At 39.2% G+C, this 21184-nt stretch overlaps 1 protein-coding gene and 1 long non-coding RNA gene across 4 annotated transcripts in view; one reads left to right on the forward strand and one right to left on the reverse strand.

Annotated features, from left to right (window-relative positions):
- LOC122871857 overlaps positions 1 to 11300 on the forward strand; it is a 116712-nt gene extending 105412 nt beyond the window's left edge. Inside the window, exon 4 of the long non-coding RNA XR_006376953.1 lies at positions 8959 to 11300. This is a non-coding gene — a long non-coding RNA (uncharacterized LOC122871857). The remainder of the gene's footprint in view (positions 1 to 8958) is intronic.
- Positions 11301 to 11390: 90 nt separating this feature from the next.
- LOC122871852 (beta-1,3-galactosyltransferase 5-like) lies at positions 11391 to 19320 on the reverse strand. 3 transcript variants are annotated; one of them, XM_044187324.1, is made up of 2 exons: positions 19115 to 19320; positions 11391 to 12735 (listed from the first exon to the last, which is right to left on the reverse strand). In XM_044187324.1, the coding sequence occupies exons 1-2, from the start codon at positions 19158 to 19160 to the stop codon at positions 11708 to 11710; spliced, it is 1074 nt and encodes a 357-aa protein (XP_044043259.1). In that variant the 5' UTR covers positions 19161 to 19320; the 3' UTR covers positions 11391 to 11707. The 3 variants fall into 3 exon arrangements, with proteins under 3 accessions (XP_044043259.1, XP_044043281.1, XP_044043270.1); XM_044187346.1 differs by lacking the exon at positions 19115 to 19320 and adding an exon at positions 13997 to 14083; XM_044187335.1 differs by lacking the exon at positions 19115 to 19320 and adding an exon at positions 13907 to 14080.
- Between the last annotated feature and the right edge of the window lie 1864 nt (positions 19321 to 21184).

Below are 21184 nucleotides of genomic sequence, written 5' to 3' on the forward strand. Positions count from 1 at the left end.
TAAAGTGGGGTTTTCTCATGGGAAGAAATCAATACACCAATCTGATGGATTGGCCACTGATTTCAGGTGAGTCAAAAAGGGAGATTAAACGTTTCATTGTGTGTGTTTAATCATCTTTTTGAATATTTTCAGAGTACCAAGCCCTACACAAAAATCTGACAAATAACAAAGAAACAAAAGGTAGTTGCTGATTTTTCTAGCATTAAACTGAAATCAGTGTGGGTTTTTAACCATACTAGAGGTATAGTATGTCTGTCAGTCAGTAAGCCATTGGTCCAGACTGAAATATCTCAACAACTATTAGATAGATTGCCATGAAATGTTGTACTGATATGACTGATTCCCAGAGGATGAATCCTACTAGCTTTAGTGATCCTCTGATTTTTCCTCTAGCACCACCATCAGATCAAATTTCAATTTCTCCAATTATTTGGTTTATGACCAAATAATGATATTTCCATCAGTCTCAGCTGTACAGCTGTATCAGTCTCAGCTGTACTTTGTGTTTTGTGCCAATTACCAAATGTTAGCATGTTAACACGCTTAACTATACTCTCAGATGGTGAACATGGTAAACATTATACCTGCTTAACATTAGCATGTTAGCATTGTTATTGTGAGCATGTTAGCATTTAGCTCAAGGCACTGCTGTGCCTAAGTACAGCCTCAAAGAGCCACTAGCATGGCTGTAGACTCTTAGTCTTGTTAAGAAATGATACCACACGACACTTAAATGATGTTCTAGGGTAATATTTCTAGGACTTTGGGGGATTTAATGACTTTTACATTATATATTATTATACACATATTTTACATTATATTTTCTTTTTTAAGGTTGATTCTTACACCAAATATCTTAAAATGTCACTTTTTAGGCAAAACACAATGATATAATAAACTGATAAAATTAAAGTAGAGTTTTTACCAAGTAAAAATCATCTACATCTAATTCCATAAAGGGTCCAAAATGGACATCCAACAACATGCCAAAAATTATACTGTACAGTACAAAGTGGTGTGAAAAAGACTGAGTGTGGCTCCTTCAGCGTGAGCAACAGAGGAGGGCTGTAGTCTGGTACTAAGTGGGAGTGTTTCTGTCTGAGTGTTTATGTGATTCACACAGTCGGGGCTGGGGAAGGCTTGACCCTTCACAGACCTCCCCAACACAGCGGAAATGACTTCTGTCTATGTAAGGCCCTCGCTTTTCTCCTTCAGTCCCTCCCAAACTCCTCAACTTTGTGTATGCTTGTATACTTCAGGGTGCATGCTTGTATATGTTTGTGTGTGCATGAAAGCGTGTCTGCATGCACTTGTATACTGCACATAGCTGCCTATACAGTGTGTTTCACAGCATTGCAGACATTGGTGTTCCTTTAATGAGGGCTGGTACACAGACTGTGTTTCAGGGAGAAATTGCTGCGGTGGAGAGGAAAACATGAAATAACACAAAGGAATTCAAGCCTGGAGATACTCTCCCCAGGGGAGGCAATCAGACTCGCTGTTTGGTCCTGAGCCAGGAAAACTAAAGGAAGACGAGGACAGCGTCCATATATTTTTTATTTTTTATATTAGTTTCTCTGTCTTTTAACTGCTCTTTGTGTCTGCCTCTCTCTGCCTTTACGGAAATTTCAGACAATGGGTGTTACAATGATACAGTTCTCTTTCTTTTTCCTCTTTAATGCTGTTTTTTTTCTCCATACTGTATCTATGTCATCTTTCCTCTGTGTGTGTTGGTGCTCCTCTCAGACTCACAGTATATTAATAGAACTTTTCTCCGCTGATGGTGAAGTTGCCACCTGTACCCTGTCACACCACACACACAGACACACACACACATACATTACCACCCTGTCTGTGCCCTCTCTGGCCTGGTGGTTTGTTCCTGCATGGATGTGTGTGTGGGTGGCTGTGTGTGTGTGCGTGTGCAGTTCTCAATATTGGCTAAAAAGTATTTCAGATCATTGCAAAGCAATCAGTACATTTAATTTATCTTAGAAGTACTCATAGTGATATTAGAATTATAGAGTAAACAATAAAAATTAGAGTCCATAAAAGACTTTTGCATACCTTCACATTACTATTATGTAATTCTCTCTGATTCTTTCAGGTATGAACATTGAAAAGGACTGTATTTATATAGTGCTTTTATTCAAAGCACTTTACAATTTGCCTCTCTTTCACCCACGCACACTCACACACTGATGGCAGTGAAGCTACCAAGGTGCTGGCCTGACCTTTGGGAGCAACTGAGGATCAGTGTCTTACTCAAGGACACTTTGACATGTGGATAAGGTGCTTGCTGATGTAGAGGCCTGGACCCTCAAATTGAAGGAAAGACTTGTTACTTGCCACCCAACTGCTGCAGTATCCCTCTTCTTATTTCTGGCTGAGAGAGAGGGGTACTGTTTTGAGAAGAAAGGGGGGAGGAGGAGCAGGAAAGAAAAGAGGCAGAGGGAGTGAGGACGAGAGGGAGAAGAGATGATAGAAACAAGGACAGAGGGTGAGAGAAATGGGGAGGCATGGCGGAAGCAGAGGGAGAGAGGGAACAGGACAGAAAGAGAAGAGGAAGGCAGAGAAAGATGTGAAAGGGAAAAGGGTAAAGATGACGAAAAGGTGAGATTTAATGATGGATACTGTGTGGGAAGAACAGAGGAAGAAAAACAACAGGGGGAAGGGGGGTGAGAGAGGGAGGAGGGAAGGGGATGACACAGACATGGTAACCCAAGCTTGGTCCATGCTCCAGACTCTGCAGTTGTTAGCCTCGTCAGTGTTGTTGTTTTGTTTTCACATGGCCTTCAACCTCCGGGTGTGGACCACAAACAGATGTTAATGACGTTTCTCACAGCAGTTTCTACTCAGAGTCATCAGCGCTGCTAATGAGCTGTGGTGAGACATTTTGTGAGGATGGACGCCATCGCAAAAGTAACAAAAGCTGGAGCAAAACTACAATGGCAGAAACACTGAAGTTACAAAAACGGGCAGAAATAATATTGTAGAGCCAGTAGAGGGAGTGTTGTTCAACTGATTCGCTTTATAACTGATCAACAGATTCTCAAAATGAATCAATCTATGTATTTTTTAATATTATTATTAGTTAAATATTACATATAATAATTACATTGTTGAGTAAAAGTCCCACAAATGTCATTAATAAAGCCTGCATACCAGCTCCATACCACAATTTTTATTGAACGATTATAATACTTTCAATCCAGGCAGGACCTTTGTCAGATCAAATAGTTACCACACCCATATAAAAGTCACAGCTGACAGCGGAACCAGGTGGGGTTAAATCCCATTAAACCTGTCTAACAATTATCTTAAAAAACATATAATTAACAGTACATTACAAACAGTACAGTACATTCTAATTATAGATGAGTGACAAATTAAAGACAAATCCATTCCTTCATTTGATGTTTAGATGATGGAGGTAAAGAGCGCCGTATAACACGTCACTCCAAGATCTCCCATAGGTGACTGTGAAGTTTATAACATAGGATTCACATCATTTTCATACTCACCAAACCATTCGGTGACCCCTCTGTATGGAAGTATTATGTGTCTCCACTCTTTTATTCCAATTTTTTCTTTTATTTGTCTACAGGTTATAAAACCAAGACAAATACAAAAAAATAGATACGTTTTTCAACAATAAGCACTCAAAGACTTGTTACAAAAAATGAAAATTAAATTAAATAAATGGCTAGGAGTCAAAGTCATTCCTGTCATTACTTGTGAGATGCATTAACTTTAAGAGCCTTGCAGTGACATGTTTGCTTTACAGTATAAACTGTGCTCATTAATAAATACAATTTCTGGACAGCCCAGGTTTTGGTGCATGTGAGAAACCAATCTTCAGTGTTTCAGAGGTTGTTCGAAATAAAAGTGTAGCACAAGTAGTCACATTTATGGTCTTGTGTTAAGGGGTTTCAGCGTAGCAACAGTGCCTTCGCACATACTGTAGCTGCTGTAGCTATGCTAAGCTGAGAAGGACCCCCTTAAAAATGTTAACTACACATTTGGGCCACAGCACCCATGGAGACACCACACGAACAGGGGGAGAGCAGGTGGAGATTGTTGACAGCGAAAACAACATCATAGGAAGTTCAGAGAAGGCTCAGTAATCTTCTCCTTTTCAGTGACACCATTTCCACAGCGAACCCTCTGCCCACAAAGGCCCTGCTCATGATTGCATGGTAATAGACATGGCTGCTGTTTATCACAAAGTGAATAAAAGAATATAAACACAATCAACCATGAATCAGTTCCTACACTGGCACCAACACTGTGACACACAAGCTTAAAGCCACCTTTACTACCGTTACTGCTGCTGTTACTCTCACTACTACTAACACTATTTTTACTACACTGCTGTTGCTGCAAAGACTATAGTATCATGACTATGATGACTACAAATATTTTCATTACTGCTGCTAGTTATTACTGCCACTACATTTACTGGTTATACCACTGCTAATCGGCAGTGCTGCAACAGCTTTTATTAGTGTGAGTATCACCACTCCTGCAACTACTTGATAATGACACATTATCAAAAATAACTGATTACATAAGTCATACAAAGCACATTCAGGCCTGAAACTTTAGCATTTTTTAGCATCTATAGCAGAGCACCTCAACAGCTGTGTTTGTTGTGAGACACAGAGAGAAGACAGTAGAGAGAAGGCCGGAAGAAAAAGCCACGTGTGCTATTATGTACGCTCGTTTGATTCAGTGTACATACAACATACGTCAACATGTTTGTGTGTGTTTTTGTTTTTGTCTGTGTGGGTGCGTCGAGGGAGCGGACCGCAGCATGAAGCCTCCGGCAGCCGGGGCCGCTGGTGGTTCTCACAGCCCACAGAGTGACTCTCTGACAGGGATCGTGAGAACCTGAGTGGCAGGGGTCCTTGTGATTGAGAGGAATGCGACAATGTAAAAAGAGGAAAAACAGTAGTGTGCATGGATGTCAACAGCATAACATAGTAAGAGGAAGGCATTTGATGAGGCTGCTTAGGCGTTTTTGAATCAAGAAAGGTTGAAAAAAATCCAAGCTGCAACAAACCTGTTACACCTATAGACACATCTTTTGACTGCTTCCTGTTAGACTTATTGCCAATAGAGCATCAAATTGGTCAATAATCATAGTCACTAGTGGTGCATAAAGTATTCAGATCTTTTACTTAAGTAAAAGTACTAATACCACACTCTACACTAAAATACTCTGCTACAAGTAAAAGTGCATTAAAAATGTTACTTAAGTAAAAATATGTAAGTATACTCAGGAAAATGTACTTGAAGTATTAAAAGTGAAAGTACACTGTAACTGATTTTTGTTATTCATGCATTAATATAATGCATGACATAGGGTCTAGGGCGCCACCCAGAGGGAGGCCCCAAAATTGAGCCAAATAATTGATTGATTGATTTTCCCCTTGTCCTAGAAAAGCTTGCCTAGGGTACTGAATGTGCTGGGTCCGGCCCTGGTTGAGGTGGAGCTAATTTTGAGCTATTTTGTATCGGACTGCAACTAATGATTATTATTATTTTCTCCATTAATCGATTATTGTTTGGTTTGTAAAAATAGTGAGAAATGCCGTCACAGTTACCCAGAGCCCAAAGAGAAATCTTCACAATGTTGTGTTTGTTTCGTCTAACCAAGAGTCCAAAACTCAAAAGTATAAATTTAAAAAATTTAACTCGTTAAAATGAAAAGCAGCAAATCTTCTCATTTGAGAAGCTGGAACCATGAAATGTTTTTACATGAAAAGTGCAAAATAGCCAATTAATTTTCTGTCAATCGATTAATTGATTAATTGTTTCAGCTGTATTTGTATATATTGTTCTGTAGTTTAATTTATAACAAAGCATCATATTTTGTAAGCTCTTCATATGTTTTGTGTAATTTGTAAAGTAACTAAAGCTGTCAAATATTTGTACTGGAGTAAAAAGTACAACATTTCCTTCTGAAATGCAGTGGAGTCGAAGTAGAAAGTGGCATGAAAAGAAAATACTCAGGTAAAGTACAAGTACCTCAAATTTGTACTTAAGTACAGTTACTTTCCACCACTAGCGACAGCTTTATAATCAGTTACAAACATTTCTATCTATCAAGACTTGAAAGTAAAAGTGAATACATTCTTCTGTGTTTCCAACAGGAACAGTATTTGACCCAGAACTGGAACCAGCAGGACGTCTCTTTTTTCCCACACCTGTCTTCCTTCTCTCATCTCTCTGCGCTCTTGCTTTCTCTCTCTGTTCATCAAATGACACCATCTCCTCTCTCTCTTTCTCCCTCCGTCCTTCATCTCAAACTGCAGCTTCCCTCATGTCACTGTGAGGCTGTGTGATTATTTATGGGCTGGTGAATGGAGAGAGATAGTATGAGACCCAGAGCTTGGCCTCTACCCTTCCACTGTCTGCTACCCCTAAATCACCACCAAGTCTGGCTTACTTTCACATTAATGGTCTGCTCATGGGTGTGTGTGTGTGTGTGTGTGTGTGTGTGTGTGTGTGTGTGTGTGTGTGTGTGTGTGTGTGCGTGTGTGTGTGTGACAGAGAGAGAACAAAACTGGTAGACATTATGTGTTAAGTCTGATGTTTTGACTTCAGATGTGAACTAAACTAGACATTAATAGCGGAAAATGCTTTTATAATGCCATACTGACTCATTTCCAAGTTAATATATATTTTCTCTCATTGTTAATGTCCCTTTGTTCTGAGGTTGATGTGCCACACTTCAGTGTACAATATTGGAATAATGTCAAGTGTGGGAAAACAGTTTTAGTGAATTTCAACCTTGTGTCATTGTGATCCAGGTCCAGATCCTGCTTTACAACCCTTCAAGAGCTCATTTCAAATGTTGGCAACATTTCAAACACACAGACCGAACTGCTACTGAAAAACAATAATTTTATTGGCCAAATAAAATCCAACATGCTTTGTATTTAATGGCAATGTTATTAGACAGTCAGCAGGCTAGTTACTTGGCATTTTCAGTAGACCAGTGTGATTGGTTTGATCTTGGAAGGTAGTCTGTCCATCCGTCTTTTGGTCTATTGATCAGTCTTCGGTGAAGACCGTTGTTGGTTGACCAATAAAGGGCACACATGTACTCTACCAGGTAGTAAGCTTCATTTCCAGTCAGCACGGTTAATGATTTAAATTACTCTAAAACAACTATCTTAAATCAATCATTTAAAGCAGAAATAATTTGGCAAACAGCTGTCTATTTCCACATCTAGCAGACACATAGCAACATTAGCGTTTATTTGGAGTCATGTTGGGGGACAGCAGAATCGAGTGATAATTCTTGTTAGCTTTACTACTACGAGCGACTCCACATTACACATAGTAATTTCACCAATATTTGATATAAACTGTTGGCTATTGATATTGAAGCTTTAAAGATACTTAGCCAAACAAATGCGCTTTTGCTTCACTCAACGACATTATTATACATTATACATACATTACATACATTATTTCTGCCTTTAGAGGAGCCACAGTATATTTATAATAAATCTGCATGTATTGCCCTAATCATGAAGGTGTACTCATCAGTAAAATTAACTGTTCTAGTGTTTAGTTTATAAAGAAACCTGAATTATTTTGGGCATTGGTGTAGCTGAGGACCTCTGTTCCAGTCTTCAGGGTACATATACCGATAAATGTTTGAGGTGGTGATGTGTGTGTGTGTGTGTCTGTCTTCCTACAGCCAAAAACAGGACCAGCTGAAGTTTATGACCCCGCAGTGTTCTCTGTTTTCTCAGGGTGACAGAGAGGACAGCCTGTCTGCAGGGGGCGGGGGGTTACATTTCAACAACACCTGGTCTGCGAGTAAAACTGGAGAATATTGCGGGTTGGATGGTATAATTTCTGTATATGTGTTATACTTGTTGTATGTTGAGAACTAGTGTTAGGTTAGACTTTTGGGTAAATTTGGCTAGACCTCTTGTTTACAACAACATTTAGCTGTGTGCCAGGGTTAAGAGTAAATGAATGAATTCTAGGCCTTGATAATAATGATACAAGAACATATACCTGCCTTACTGTGCCACTGTCCAACTTATCTTAATATCTTATCTTAAAAACTATGTCTTTAAGTCATCTGACTTTTTATGAGAATACTAGCAATTGTTTTTTTCCTCTATCTGATGTCAGGTTTGCTGTCTGATTTCTTGTCTTTGCACATCTTTCTTTCTTTTTGTATGTCGAACTGGTTCTTATTTTGTCTCAGACCTATAATACAGACTTTCCACCCTCCTGCACTAAATCAGTGAGAAAAGCCTTTGTTTTAAGATAAGGAAAGGAACTTAAATAATAGCTGCCCCTGACCTGCTACACACACACACACAGAGATATTACATACAATAAATAATACAGGAATCCATCAAGTCAATCCTGTCTGAGAGCACTGAAGGGAGAGAAGAAGATGAGCAATTTCCTCTGTAGTTGTGTGTGTGTGTGTGTACAAATTGGAGCATCTGTGTTATCTCTGTGAGAGTTCTGTGTTTATACCTGAAATAGTGAGACAATAAATGGGTCTAGTAATGCAGACACACACCCAAACAAACGGTCTGGTGGGCACAGACAGGAAGTAGAAGAGGAAATATATGTCTGAAAAAGGAAGAGGAAGAAGAATGAAAGTATAATCCTGCGCTGACATGGTGGATCAGTCATAAGTGCCTAACAACAAAATTGCACTAAAACAAGGCACTAAACTCCAACCTGTGCATGAAATACACACTGTATGACATCATCAATAGGATTCACACAAAAAATAAAATTTATTTGCCAGGTGTAAAATTGTACTTCTTGCACAGAGGATAGTGCCAACAGCGATTTATGCCGTAATGCCAACCACTGAGGAGGATCTATAACGTTAGATGGCAGCAAAACAATGAATAATGTGTGGATCCAGGGTTTGGGTTTTCAGCGTCTGTGTGATTTATGCAGGCTGCAGCCAGCAGGAAAAGAGCGAGCAGGGCCTTTGACTTCAGGGATCCTCCCTTATCTGACAGAGGGAGAACAGATCATAGACAGCTGGAGATGAATGAGAACAGATGGGAGAGGATAAGACTGTTCACGCCGGAGAGGAAGAGACAGTTAGCCATGGTAAGGTCACTGTCCTCTTTTCTTTTCTAAGACTTAAAGGTGAGCCCAACTATATGTGAGCATGGTTTGTTGTTGATTTTTTTGTTATTTCATTTTTTTCCATTTTAAACGAGACATTGATTTATAGTGACTAAATCTATTATTTGTGCTTTTGTTCTTAGGTCAATCTTCCCAAAAGGCCTTTGCACAAATCACATTTGAGTATTTTATGCTATCTGCTTATCAGTTTCATACGTTAAGGACACCGCCAAGTATTTGCCTATGTCGACCTTAGTGACATACAACATACATGTTACACTTTTTGTAATGATGCAAAATACTGCGCACATGTACAACAGAAACCTTTTCTGAAAATACCCTCTTGTCAAGAAACGACCAACAAATCTGTAGTATCGCCTATGGTTATGTTTTTCCTTTTCACATTTCATGCAGTGTGCACACATACGTTTGCAGTGACATTTATGACAAGTTAAGAACAGTCAACTTCAGTCATTTGCTGACACCCCTCCTCATTTTCGCCATGGCCAGCAGCATACCTAGTTCATGGCCAGGTCACGTCACAGCACAGTGTGCTCTCTTTAAAATTAGTTTGTGTTTAATCATACTTTGTTTGGAGGTACTTTGCCACTGCAAGCTGCACGATGTTGTTGTCCCAACAGCACTGTATTGTGCCCTATTTCCCTATATTGCCTCTACTGAGCTATGTTAAATCAGACTATGATGTGAAATTGAAATTACTATGCAGATAGATGAGTACAGATCACAGAAGAAAATCTTAATAGTAGTTGCTCCTATCAAGCAAATAGTCATGAGAAGGACTTTTTCAAAAGCAACTATCAATTTTGGAAGATCATCAGCTGAAACATAGTAAAAATAAACATTCCCATTCATAAAGCAGAATAAGTAGAGTAAAGGTGTATGAACCAGTATGAATTTACAAATTATATATGAATGGTATACATGGATATATTATCTTCGGAGGAAACTCCTACACATGAATGGCAACTTTGCCTGAGAAATCCTGAGGATTTGATCCAGTAGATTTAATCTGATGTTAGCCTGCCCTCTTCTGGAACGAGGAACAACTACAACTGTACAGAGGCTTGATCCGGCAGCTGAGTAAAGAGGACACAGGAGGAACTTAACTCCAGTGCTGTGTCATCCAAAGTGCAAAACAGTTTGATTTTACAAATCACTTCTTTACAATCTTGGCCAGTTTCTTTATATTGTAACTTTAAATTTCCAATACATAACAAATCACAGATTTTTGAACAATGCCCATCATATTACACCTTCAACTATTTAAGTGACGTGAGTGGTAACGTGCCACTTTTGGCTTATCAAAATTAGGCTGCACCAAACATGTTTTTAAACTAAACTAGTCTTTAGTACAAGTACTGTCACCATTTTACAAGAGAGACGGGAGAACAAAACACATCGATACAACATGACAAGACAATTCAGTCACAAAAAGCAATCATCACCCACACATATACACTAAATGGTCACAAATATTATTAACAAGTACAACTTTCAAGTCCCTCAGAGGAATGAATGTCTCATCAGTTTCTTTTGCAGCATGTCCCAGTTGTGAGGTGCATAGTACTGGCAATCAGTCTTTCCCAGTTCAGTGTGGGTATAAGGAACTACTAAGTGTTGTTGTATACATGTATTTTGTTCTCACGTCTCTCTTGTAAGAGTTCTTTATTTCAATGAGACTTCCTTATTCTCTGCATAGTGCTGTGGTATTATTGTAATCTTAAACTAAAGTAAAAGCCGATTCTATGATATCATGCTCCTGTAATGATGTATGTATCTCAACATGGAGACAAGACTTGTGCTAAAGACTTGTTTAGTTAAAAACATGTTTGGTGTAGCCTGATTTTGATACGCCAAATTCCATATTCCGCAATATTTAAAACATATTTCCTCAAAGATTCAATCATGGTGTCTTTGTAAAAGTAAACTGTGTTTTGGGGAGAGTTTACTACAAAATGTACTGTCATACCATGTTATCTCTTTAAGTGGCATGTTACCACTCATGTCACTTAAGGTAGTGCAATACCAGGTCAAAGCAAAACATTCTACTAGAATTGTTAAGATAAGAGTCCACTGGATTGTTTTATTTTGAGCTGGAATAAAAGTGGTTTAAAAAAAAAGTTAAACCTGTTGAAAAATGTACATTTATCAATGATTGTGAGTTTGAAATGTATTTCAGACTCACAGCTGGCAAAATGACAAAATGAAGTAAATGCAGTAAATGCAGAATAAAATTGTTTTAAAATTGTCTTTATTTCATTATCATTTAGGATCCAGCAGATATTCTTATCTCTGTGAGAACTGATACAGCTCAGAAAGTCCTTAAAGGTTAATCCTTAAATCTGTTTTGTGTTTTACACAGACATTTTTCTGCCCAAGCAAAAACCAAGGCTCTTCCATGTTGTCTGTAAACACATAATAAATGTGCTCCATTTTAATTTATTTTTAATATTTGTCAGACTCAGATTGCCACAGTACTTCCATGATCCAAATATAAACGATAGGGTCAACCCACCACCAAAAAGTCTAAATTCAGTCAATCTGATAAAGTTTAGCATTTAGTTCCTGGCGCTCTGCTCCTCTTCCAGTAATGCATCATCTGTGGGATGCTTGTCGTTGTCACTGCGATCACTTTTGAAAGGCTGCAGCTGCTCAGCGGATGCTTGGGGTCAACAATAAACATAGTATTTTCAGGAGGGTCGGTTGGAGAAATGTCCAGACGTTTTAGGCACATACCCAGGTAGACGTCTTCAATGTAGATAGGTTTAATCTGAGGAGAGACACCCAGGATCTTCCCAGGCAGGTCCAAGGACATGACGTAGGACATGCCCAAAGGATATGGGGGGTACTGTGGCTCAGCAATCACGTACCTCGGCATGTAGAACCTGTTGAATGGGTTTCTTAAAACCGGGCTGTGCCACCACACCAAACCTGTCATGTAGTTTTGTTTGGCCGTGTTGGGATCCAGCAACAGTTTAACCAAATTCTGGATGTGGAGTAACATATCTGAGTCAATCTTCATGACATAGGAAGCCTTGACACAGTGCGCAGCCAGCCACTCCAGCATCATCATAGTCTTGATGGTCAGATTGCGGTAGCTGTCCTGGAAGTTACTCTGGATCAGGTCATGGTGCTGCAGGTTCTCCTGTTTGAGCTGCTCCTGCTGCTGCTCAGTATCAGCTCCTCCAGGTAGGCCCAGTATGAAGAGAGTCTCGACTAGCTGACCCAGAACCAGTTTCTCATTTCCCCATGTCTTACGGATGGCATCCCGAGCTGCCACATCACTGGGTGCAACCGGAACCATCAGAACCAGGAAAGGAGTCGTGGTCTTACACGTTGGCGTGTCATCCATGATGAATTTGTAATTTCGTGGATAGGCCACATGATACGGCCCAGGATCCTCCCATTCTGCTGCTGCTGATGATGATGTCGATAATGATGATGATGAAAAAAATGGTGGTGCTCTGCTTTGACCTGGAGTATCCCAGGGGGTCATATAGATGAGGAGGATTGTCACTGTTCCCAGTATGAAGATTAAGATTTGTATTGCGAAGTGTCTCCTCCAGTTCTCCATTAAAACTAAACAGAAAAGAGACTCACATTATCATATGATAGCAGCAGTCTTTTTAGCAAATATAATTCAGATAAAACAGCAGCACACAATTCAACAATCTACCAATTTAATGCTTTAAAAATGCAATTACAAAAGCTGAAGAAAATGGTGTCCCTCATTATCAATGTAATGCTTATCGGTATCATTTGAAATGTTTTGATTCTAGTTCCAATGTGGTACCTTAGTTTGGATACTGATACCAACAATATCTTTTTCAATATGCTACTTTGAGAAGTACATTGCGTTTTTTCTACAAGACCCTTTTTTCCATGTAACAGAAGATGCTGAACTTCTTAAATGTTGTCTAGACACAAACAGCTGTAGGAGAACTTTGAACTTAAATGCTAAGTTTCAGTACAACACTCAGTGCTGCGGACACATTTCAGTCGATACTAACAAAGTATTGAGGTTTGATACCCAGCCCTATCCTGTACATGTAAATCTAACGGAGTAATACTGGATGACGTTCTCCAAATGCCGAGCTCCCTCGGGCCATTAAAACAAAATCCAATAAAAACATGCTTTAAAAAGGTAATTACTGGAGCACATGCTCTCAAGTGTAATAAAAATCTTGTCAATCTATCAGTATTTTTCACTAAAATCCCATGGCAGCCTTATTTAGAACCATATCCAAGTGTTATTTCTGGACTTGGCCAGTCAAATGGTTGACAAAGAGACTAGAGACTGATAAAATGTGTCTTCTGTCAGTCAAAGAAAGTATATATTTTCACATGTTTGGTATATCACTATAGCTGTGACACATGGCTAATTAATGAGAGATAAGCCTGAGTGTGCTGGGTCTGAGCCATTCATACACAGCAACAACATAGACTCAAGAGGTTTCAGTGGTGTCTTGCTAAGCTCACTTACATCAAGGTACACATGCCAGTCATCACCACACCACACTAAACTGGAAAAAATGCCAAACTAAATATAATTTTTAAATTTAACTTCTGAGAATTATTACACTTCAATTACACTTAGCAACACTGCTATTTCAACAAATATCCACATTTCTTAGGCTGAAGCGAATAAAGTAAAATGTTGCCACAATGCTACTTTTCAGGAAGTAGAAGCTCTGTCCTGTAGCTGGAAACCTCTTTCATTGTTTTGTTGTTTAACTTTCACTATACTCACTGTGCATTTTCCACACTACACACATCTGTGATCCATGGGAGCAACACAAAAACCTGAAGTAAATGTATACAAAACAAAAGTCACCCGTACTCCACGAAAGAAGCTCTTTGCTGTAAACAGAGAAAAAGGGAATTTACATCCTGATTATATGGCCGTTGTAGTGCAAGTTTGTGTCTCAGCAGACCCGAGAGGGCGGGCAAACTACTTTGAATGGGCATGGTAACTGTCAATCTTTTTTTATTTGGCCAATCAAGGCTTTACAATCCTCTGCCAGTCAAAAACGCCACCTGAATCAGTTGTCAATCAATTTATAATTCAGCGAATCACTTAACAGGATTATGAAGGGGGCGGTACACAAACAACTCACGCTCCATCCATTTGTTTAGTAATGTTTAGACCTGTACTACAGGGATTTCCTCGATTCAACCGAAGATGTTGTGATGATACAGCAGGAAGTATTCGTAAGATCGTTATTGTAAAAAATGTTAGCGTTGGGTTCGCAATCGGTTTGCATGTTTAAAGCATAAAGTGGAAGTTGACAACTTTTCAACTAGCTAGCACGCTAGCTAGCTAACGCTGTCTGCTTATGGCTTGTCAACTCCTTGATCATAACAGAATATAACGTTAGTAACTTTCACCGCGGCTCGTTTTTTTAAAAAGGCCACCGCAAGAAAACGTGTTCTTTGTTTAGACTATCAAACGGACAGTGGATCACAGATGTTTGTTTCTGGCTGGGAGGCAGACCAAACGAAAGGGTGAAGCTGCCCCGCACTGCCTGCCTGCCCACAGCGCGAGAGGAGAGGAAGAGAGAGGCCCCGCTGCTGCTTGTCGCTAGTCGCTCTTTAGCAATAAAGTCGCTAAGAGCGTCTGAAAAGTCCCTGAATCTATCTAGCTATCATTAGCTTGCAGTTTACTGCAAACAGCCTGTGGTAGCTCATCAGCCCGCCAGCGTCTAGCTTTCCAACAAATGCTGTTCAAATAAACTTACGCGTGATTTCTAAAATGAGCAGTGGTGAAAGTTACTATATTCAATTATGATCAAAAGTTGTCTACTTCCACTTTAAAATGTTGATTAAAAACGTTGCTGTCTGTTGACTAGAGCTGAAAACTAATCTAGACATTGAGAAACAACAAGTTTGCTTCTTCATGTCGGACATCCCCCTTCTCCTCTGAGAAAGATGATTAGCAGAATTAAAAATTGATTGACATCTGGTTCAGACTGCTTATTGCTGAGATTAGTTTTTGACTGACAGAGGATTATAAGTATCTGATTGGCAAAATTTAAAAAAAATGATTGACAGTTACCCCACCCATTCAAAGCCTCAGGTCTGCAGAAACACCCTACTCTCTTAGGTATAAATTTCGTATCCCCCCCAAAAAATAGTATAGGCTGTCTGAGGCCCCTCTCACCCCTTACAAAAGGAGCAAAATGCTCAAGGATTCATCTTTAAAATGCAGCTAATTGAGCCCGAGTGAAGGAAAGAGAAAGAAAGCAAACAGGGAAAACAGCTTTTGACAAGTTTCTTTCAAAAGAAAAGCGAGCACCACTAACAGTGTAAGAATAGTTGAAGCTAACATCAGCAGTTTAGATTGAAGGCAGTCAGCCAGGAATCTAGCTTGAAGCATATTTTCATCGTATAACATAAATTAAATTAATCCGCATCATAGCTATAATGTCATGTAACATTATCTATCAACATTACCTAGCAATGATTAAAGGGACAGTTCACCCCGAAATCTAATATACATATTTTGCCTCTTACCTGTAGTGCTATTTATTCATTTATTCCAAGTGTATTTTTTGACGCTTTGAGCAACCAAAGCCATGTGCCATATAGTCCCATTAGTTTGAAAAAATGCAGACATCTCTTTTGGCCGATATCTCCAAAACTCGGCAACTCACACCAAAACAATCTAGATGGATAAATAGCACTACAGGTAAGAGGAAAAATATGTATTTTTGATTTTGGGGTGAACTGTCCCTTTAACATCATGAAACACATGACCCTCAGTTTCAGACATAGCCCCCGAGAGTGGAGCAGCGGCTGGTCCCTCTCATTTGTTATCAAAGACATTTGACAAGGTGAGCTCATTAAGCGGCTACTAAAAGTTATTACAAGCACTCATTTGACATTGAGGTGTCGCGGACCTCGCATCAAAGTCAGTTCAGCTTTGGAGCGCTATTTAGACCCTTTCCCAGTAAGCTAACATGAATTGTTTGGTACCAACTGATTAATTGCAATCTCAAGATTCATATGATAACTTTACCTATCTTAAAAACTGAGCCCGCAACAGCTTTCAAAAGACAGTAATGTTAAGGTTAGATGATCTACCATCATTTTCAGAGGGTTAAAAGTAGGCCAAGTAAACCAAGAACTGAGGAGGAGAATAATTCCAATTTTAAGATCATGGGGATCAATGTAAATAAAAATATAACCTATGGTTTTCACTTTTAGATGGTTAAATTATGTTAGAAATAGGCCTACAATTTCATTTTAGGCCTATTCAAACAAGACCATTTAATTTAAAAGATTTATACTAGCTTACCTTGTTTTTTTCAATGTGTTACTGTTACTGGTGCATTCTGGTCAGATTTTTAGAAACAAAATTTGATCTTCAAAAATCTTTTTCAAAAAAGGAGTCTTGGAAAAAAAAAGGGGGGGGGGGGTCTCATAATCACAGTCAATATGGTACAATAGTGAAGTCAGTGTCTTCGTTTAAGTCTCTTCTCAAAACACATTTTTATCTGAAAGCATATCCTAATTTTACCTGAACTGGCTGTTTATTTTATTGCTTTTGTGTATTTTATGTATTTTATTTCTTAATATTTCATCATTCACTGTGGTATTTTATTTCTCTTGTTGTGAAGCACTTTGTACTTTGTTTTGATAAGTGCTCTATAAATAAAGTATTATTATTAATAATAAGCAGGTTAAGAGGCTTCGTCAAGTTGACCCACTTTGTTTATTTCTCATTTACAGAGCCAGGGCTTTGTACAAACACCAGAGTTTCTTTCAGCGCATACACATATTGTATTGAATTAGAATCGCGTACCCCACCTTTAAGCTCCAGTTGTCAGATAAATCAGTGGAAGGCCGACAATGTCTCACCGAAGCGGACTAAAACTGTGCTGACATAAACTACCAGTACTTCTAAATTGTACTTACAGTAGGCTATTTAAGTAAAGTAACTTCACCACTGATTCACCTCCTGTTACCTGAGTATATGTTTAGACAGGTTTTATCCTAATGTCCTGGTTAGAGACCTCTTTAACAGCTGATAAAACAATATTGTTAACATTGTTTCATCAGCTTTGATACTTCATGATATTTCCTAATTTAATGATGATTCCTTTTAAGCATGACTTTGAACTTCTCAGATACCCCAGCTGTGGATGAGGATGAGTCTTCCGCTGAAGGTGCTCCTTTGTTTGACCAGCACGTCATGGAGCGGGTGGGAGACACTGTCCAAGATGGCATGTAGTTTGGCCAGCATCCTCCTCTCTGACACCACCGACAGAGAGTCCAGCTCCACCCCCACAATGTCTCTGGCCTTATGGATCAGTTTGTTGAGCCTGTTAGCGTCCGCTACCCTCAACCTGCTGCCCCAGCATGCAACAGCATACAGGATGTCACTGGCCACCACAGACTCATAAAACATCTTCAGCATTGTCCGGCAGATGTTGAAGGACCTCAGCCTCCTCAGAAAATAGAGGCGGCTCTGGCCCTTCCTGTAAAGAGCTTGAGTGTTCTTGGTCCAGTCCAGTTTATTGTCCATGTGTACTCCCAGGTACTTGTAATCCTCTACAATGTCCACACTGACCCCCTGGATGGAAACCGGGGTCACTGGTGTCTTGGCCCTCCGTAGATCCACAACCAGCTCCTTAGACTTTGTCGCATTGAGCTGCAGATGGTTCTGCTCACACCATGAGACAAAGTTCCCCACCACAGCCCTGTACTCAGTCTCATCACCACCGCTGATACTTCCTACCACAGCAGAGTCATCAGAAAACTTCTGAAGGTGGCCAGACTCTGTGTGGTAGCTGAAGTCTGTGGTGTAGATGGTGAAGAGGAAGGGAGAGAGGACAGTCCCCTGAGGGGCCCCAGTGTTGCTGACCACGCTGTCCGACACACAGTGCTGCAGACGCACATGCTCTGGTCTGCCAGTCAGGTAGTCCACAATCCAGGACACGAGGGGGGCATCCACCTGCATCGCTGCCAGCTTCTCACCCAGCAGGGCTGGCCGGATGGTGTTGAAAGCACTGGAGAAGTCAAAAAACACGATCCTCACCGTGCTTGCCGGCTTGTCCAGGTGGGTGTGGATGCGGTTCAGCAGGAAGATGATGGCATCCTCAACTCCCAGCTATTACCTTACACTTATTTTATTTTCTACTTATACCCACTTGGTACTTAATTTATTTTCTGACCTGTATTATAGTGTATTATATTTTTTTGCTTAGTACTTCTATTCCTGTGCGCACTGACGTAAAGGTGAGCTGCTGTAACAAAAGAGTTTCCTCTCGGGGATCAATGAAGTATTTCTGATTCTGTTTCATCAGCTGTCCTCTCACCTGGTCAGCAGTCAGGCACATAGCAGAGGTTACAGGCAGGGGGGAGTCATCAGTCTGAAGAGGGTCGTTAGCCGTTATAGGCAGGTTGAATTCAGTTGATTGACGCAAATAAAAGCCCGGGCTATTAATTTAAGTTTTACGGTTTGTAGTGATATACTGTATGTTTCAGGGCAGTAGATTCAGTTGCTTGCCAGCTATTTGCCACCTAATGTAGTTAACATATATTGTAACATAATGCTTTGTGAGAAATTGAGGGGACAGGGTATGTGGTGACATTGTTGTTCCTATGTTAGGTTTTTGCTTGGTCTTGGTCTCAACCCCTCAAAGTCTTGGTCTTGTTTCGGTCTCGATACACTCTGGTCTTGGTCATGACTTGGTCTCGGTTTAGGTGTGAGCGCACGGAAGAAGTGCAAAAAACCGAGGATCGGTCGCTCAGCACTGTAAATGTAGTTTCCCTAACTTTCCTCTTAATTGCCGAATCGGAAGTTATGAATCCCCTAAAGTTAGCGCAGAGGACGCTTTCTGACCGAATCACGGAGTAACGTTAACGTGCGTAGTGCTGAAGTCATCATGGGTCTAAAGTGTCACAAAAACCCACTTAAACAAGGTTACTATTTTTCCCCGTTTCCGTAACTTACCTTTCACTTGTTCGCGTCCGTATTTAAAAGCGCTTGCTGTCTCCATTGTCTTCTTCTCCTGTATTAAAACTTCCGGGAGGACAGTGACCACGGCTGCGTTTGTTTGTAGTTGGACTTCCTCTCATTAACTTCCCAACTATGGAGGATCACAAGTGTCACGGAATAATAAAGGTAAGGTAATAAAGCATTTCATTAATGAATAAGTAATTGTACAATAAAAGTAGGCATTAATAAATGTATTTACAAATTCCTTTATTAATCTATAAATAAATAGACTAAATTACAAAGTAATTCCTTATTTGATATTTTAATGGTTAATAAAAAGAGGAATTATATAAATAATTTACAAGTGGTATATTAATCCATCAATAAATAGTTTAAATTAAAAAAGGATTTACAAAAACAACATTTAAACAGTCAATAAGTGCATCATTTTAAAACATTAATGAATTCATAAATAAATAATGGAATTTCAAAATCTATTTGAAAATGCAGTTTAAAAAGAGAAATAAATTATTGGATTCACAAATTGAATTAAGAATACAGATTTAATCAGGCATTTAAAAGGGCAACTTCCATTTCCTTTTACTTATCCTACTAGCTATTCGATTTGCTTAGTCATTAATCTTCTCCATTTAGCTTTTGGACACTTTGGGCCTTGCTGGTAAAACGAGGTAAAACAATGCAAATTAGCTGGGATGTAACAAGCTCTCTGATTGGTTAGAGAGCCGTCTCATACTGTAGTTAGAGGCTCCGGAGCCATGTTGGCTCTGCCTCTGCTTAGTGGGCGGTAGTAGGTCTGAGTGGCTGTAATCTAGCGGTCTGTTTTCGGTAGTTTTACATTTGGTTTCACCACTTTACATCATTTACAAAGCATCAGAAATACATCTTCTGCGGATAACTGCAATATGTAGGCACTTTGTAATTAGCTGCATCAGTTTCTGATTTAGAATTGCAATTTCTCTATGCATTTACAGATAATGCTGGGTATAATGAAATCACACAAGCTGAATAGAACAACAATCCAAGTAAATATGAACTGCAATTTTTAAGTAAAATATCAAGCTATCAAAGAGATTTTCTTAAAGGGACAGTTCACCCCAATAGATGCTATTTATCCATCTAGATTGTTTTGGTGTGAGTTGCCGAGTTTTGGAGATATCGGCCAAAAGAGATGTCTGCATTTTTTGAATATAATGGAACTATATGGCACTCGGCTTGTGGCGCTCAAGCATAAAAAAAATACATTGGAAAAACTCAACAGCAATGTCTCTTTCCAGAATCATGACCCAGTTACTCAAGATAATCCACAGATTTGTTGTGAGCAGTTTCATGTAGGAACTATTTTCTTTCTGCCGATAGTTCCTTCCTATGTGCTAACTAGGCAATAGGAGTTTTATGTCTAGATTGCTGCCACCTAAACATGGATGTATTTTCTTGCTCCAAATGTTGTTAGAGTTTAGTTAGTTGTGTTGACTTAAAGCATTTAGCTATTGATGATAAACACATTATATTGACTTTTGTATCTGAAATACCAAGATGTCTTTTTCCCAAAAGCAATCAAAGTTCATTTTAGGCCCTGAGCTACAGAGCGTAATTATGCAACTATTTTTTTTTTTGAGCTGTAAATGTACACCAGAGGAACCTGTCAAAACATATTGCCTGATGATGTACAAATCTTATCCTTTATTCTATAAAGTTATCAGTAACGCTTTATTTTACAGGTCTGTAATTTCCTAAAAATTTCCTAGAAAGAGACAGAGTTATGTTATCTCAATTATTTTAGTAAGAGTTTATGGGAGTTTATAATTAGCTGTTGACTTTCAGAGGGATTTCCTTGAAAGAAATGTTCCATTTAAAGTAAATATTCATTCATTATGGACAAGCAGAGTCAAATTGCGTGTGTGTCAATAAAGTTGATTCTAATTATGCATTTATTATTGGAAACTTTAGTTTTTATTTAATTCCATTCTTTCCTGTAGTCAAATTTCATATTTTTGCATGTTCACTGGTCAGGTCAGTCCTGAACCATCCCTTAGTTATGCTGCTATAGGCCTAGACTGCCGGGAG

Source organism: Siniperca chuatsi, linkage group LG3 (assembly GCF_020085105.1).
Source record: "Siniperca chuatsi isolate FFG_IHB_CAS linkage group LG3, ASM2008510v1, whole genome shotgun sequence".
NCBI lineage: Eukaryota > Metazoa > Chordata > Actinopteri > Centrarchiformes > Sinipercidae > Siniperca > Siniperca chuatsi.

Coding starts and splice junctions, on each gene's coding strand:
- LOC122871852 (XM_044187324.1), bottom strand. CDS start 19,160: ATGGAGACAGCAAGCGCTTTTAAATACGGACGCGAACAAGTGAAAG. Junction 12,736..19,114: donor CGGACGCGAACAAGTGAAAG/GTAAGTTACGGA, acceptor TTTTCTGTTTAG/TTTTAATGGAGAACTGGAGG.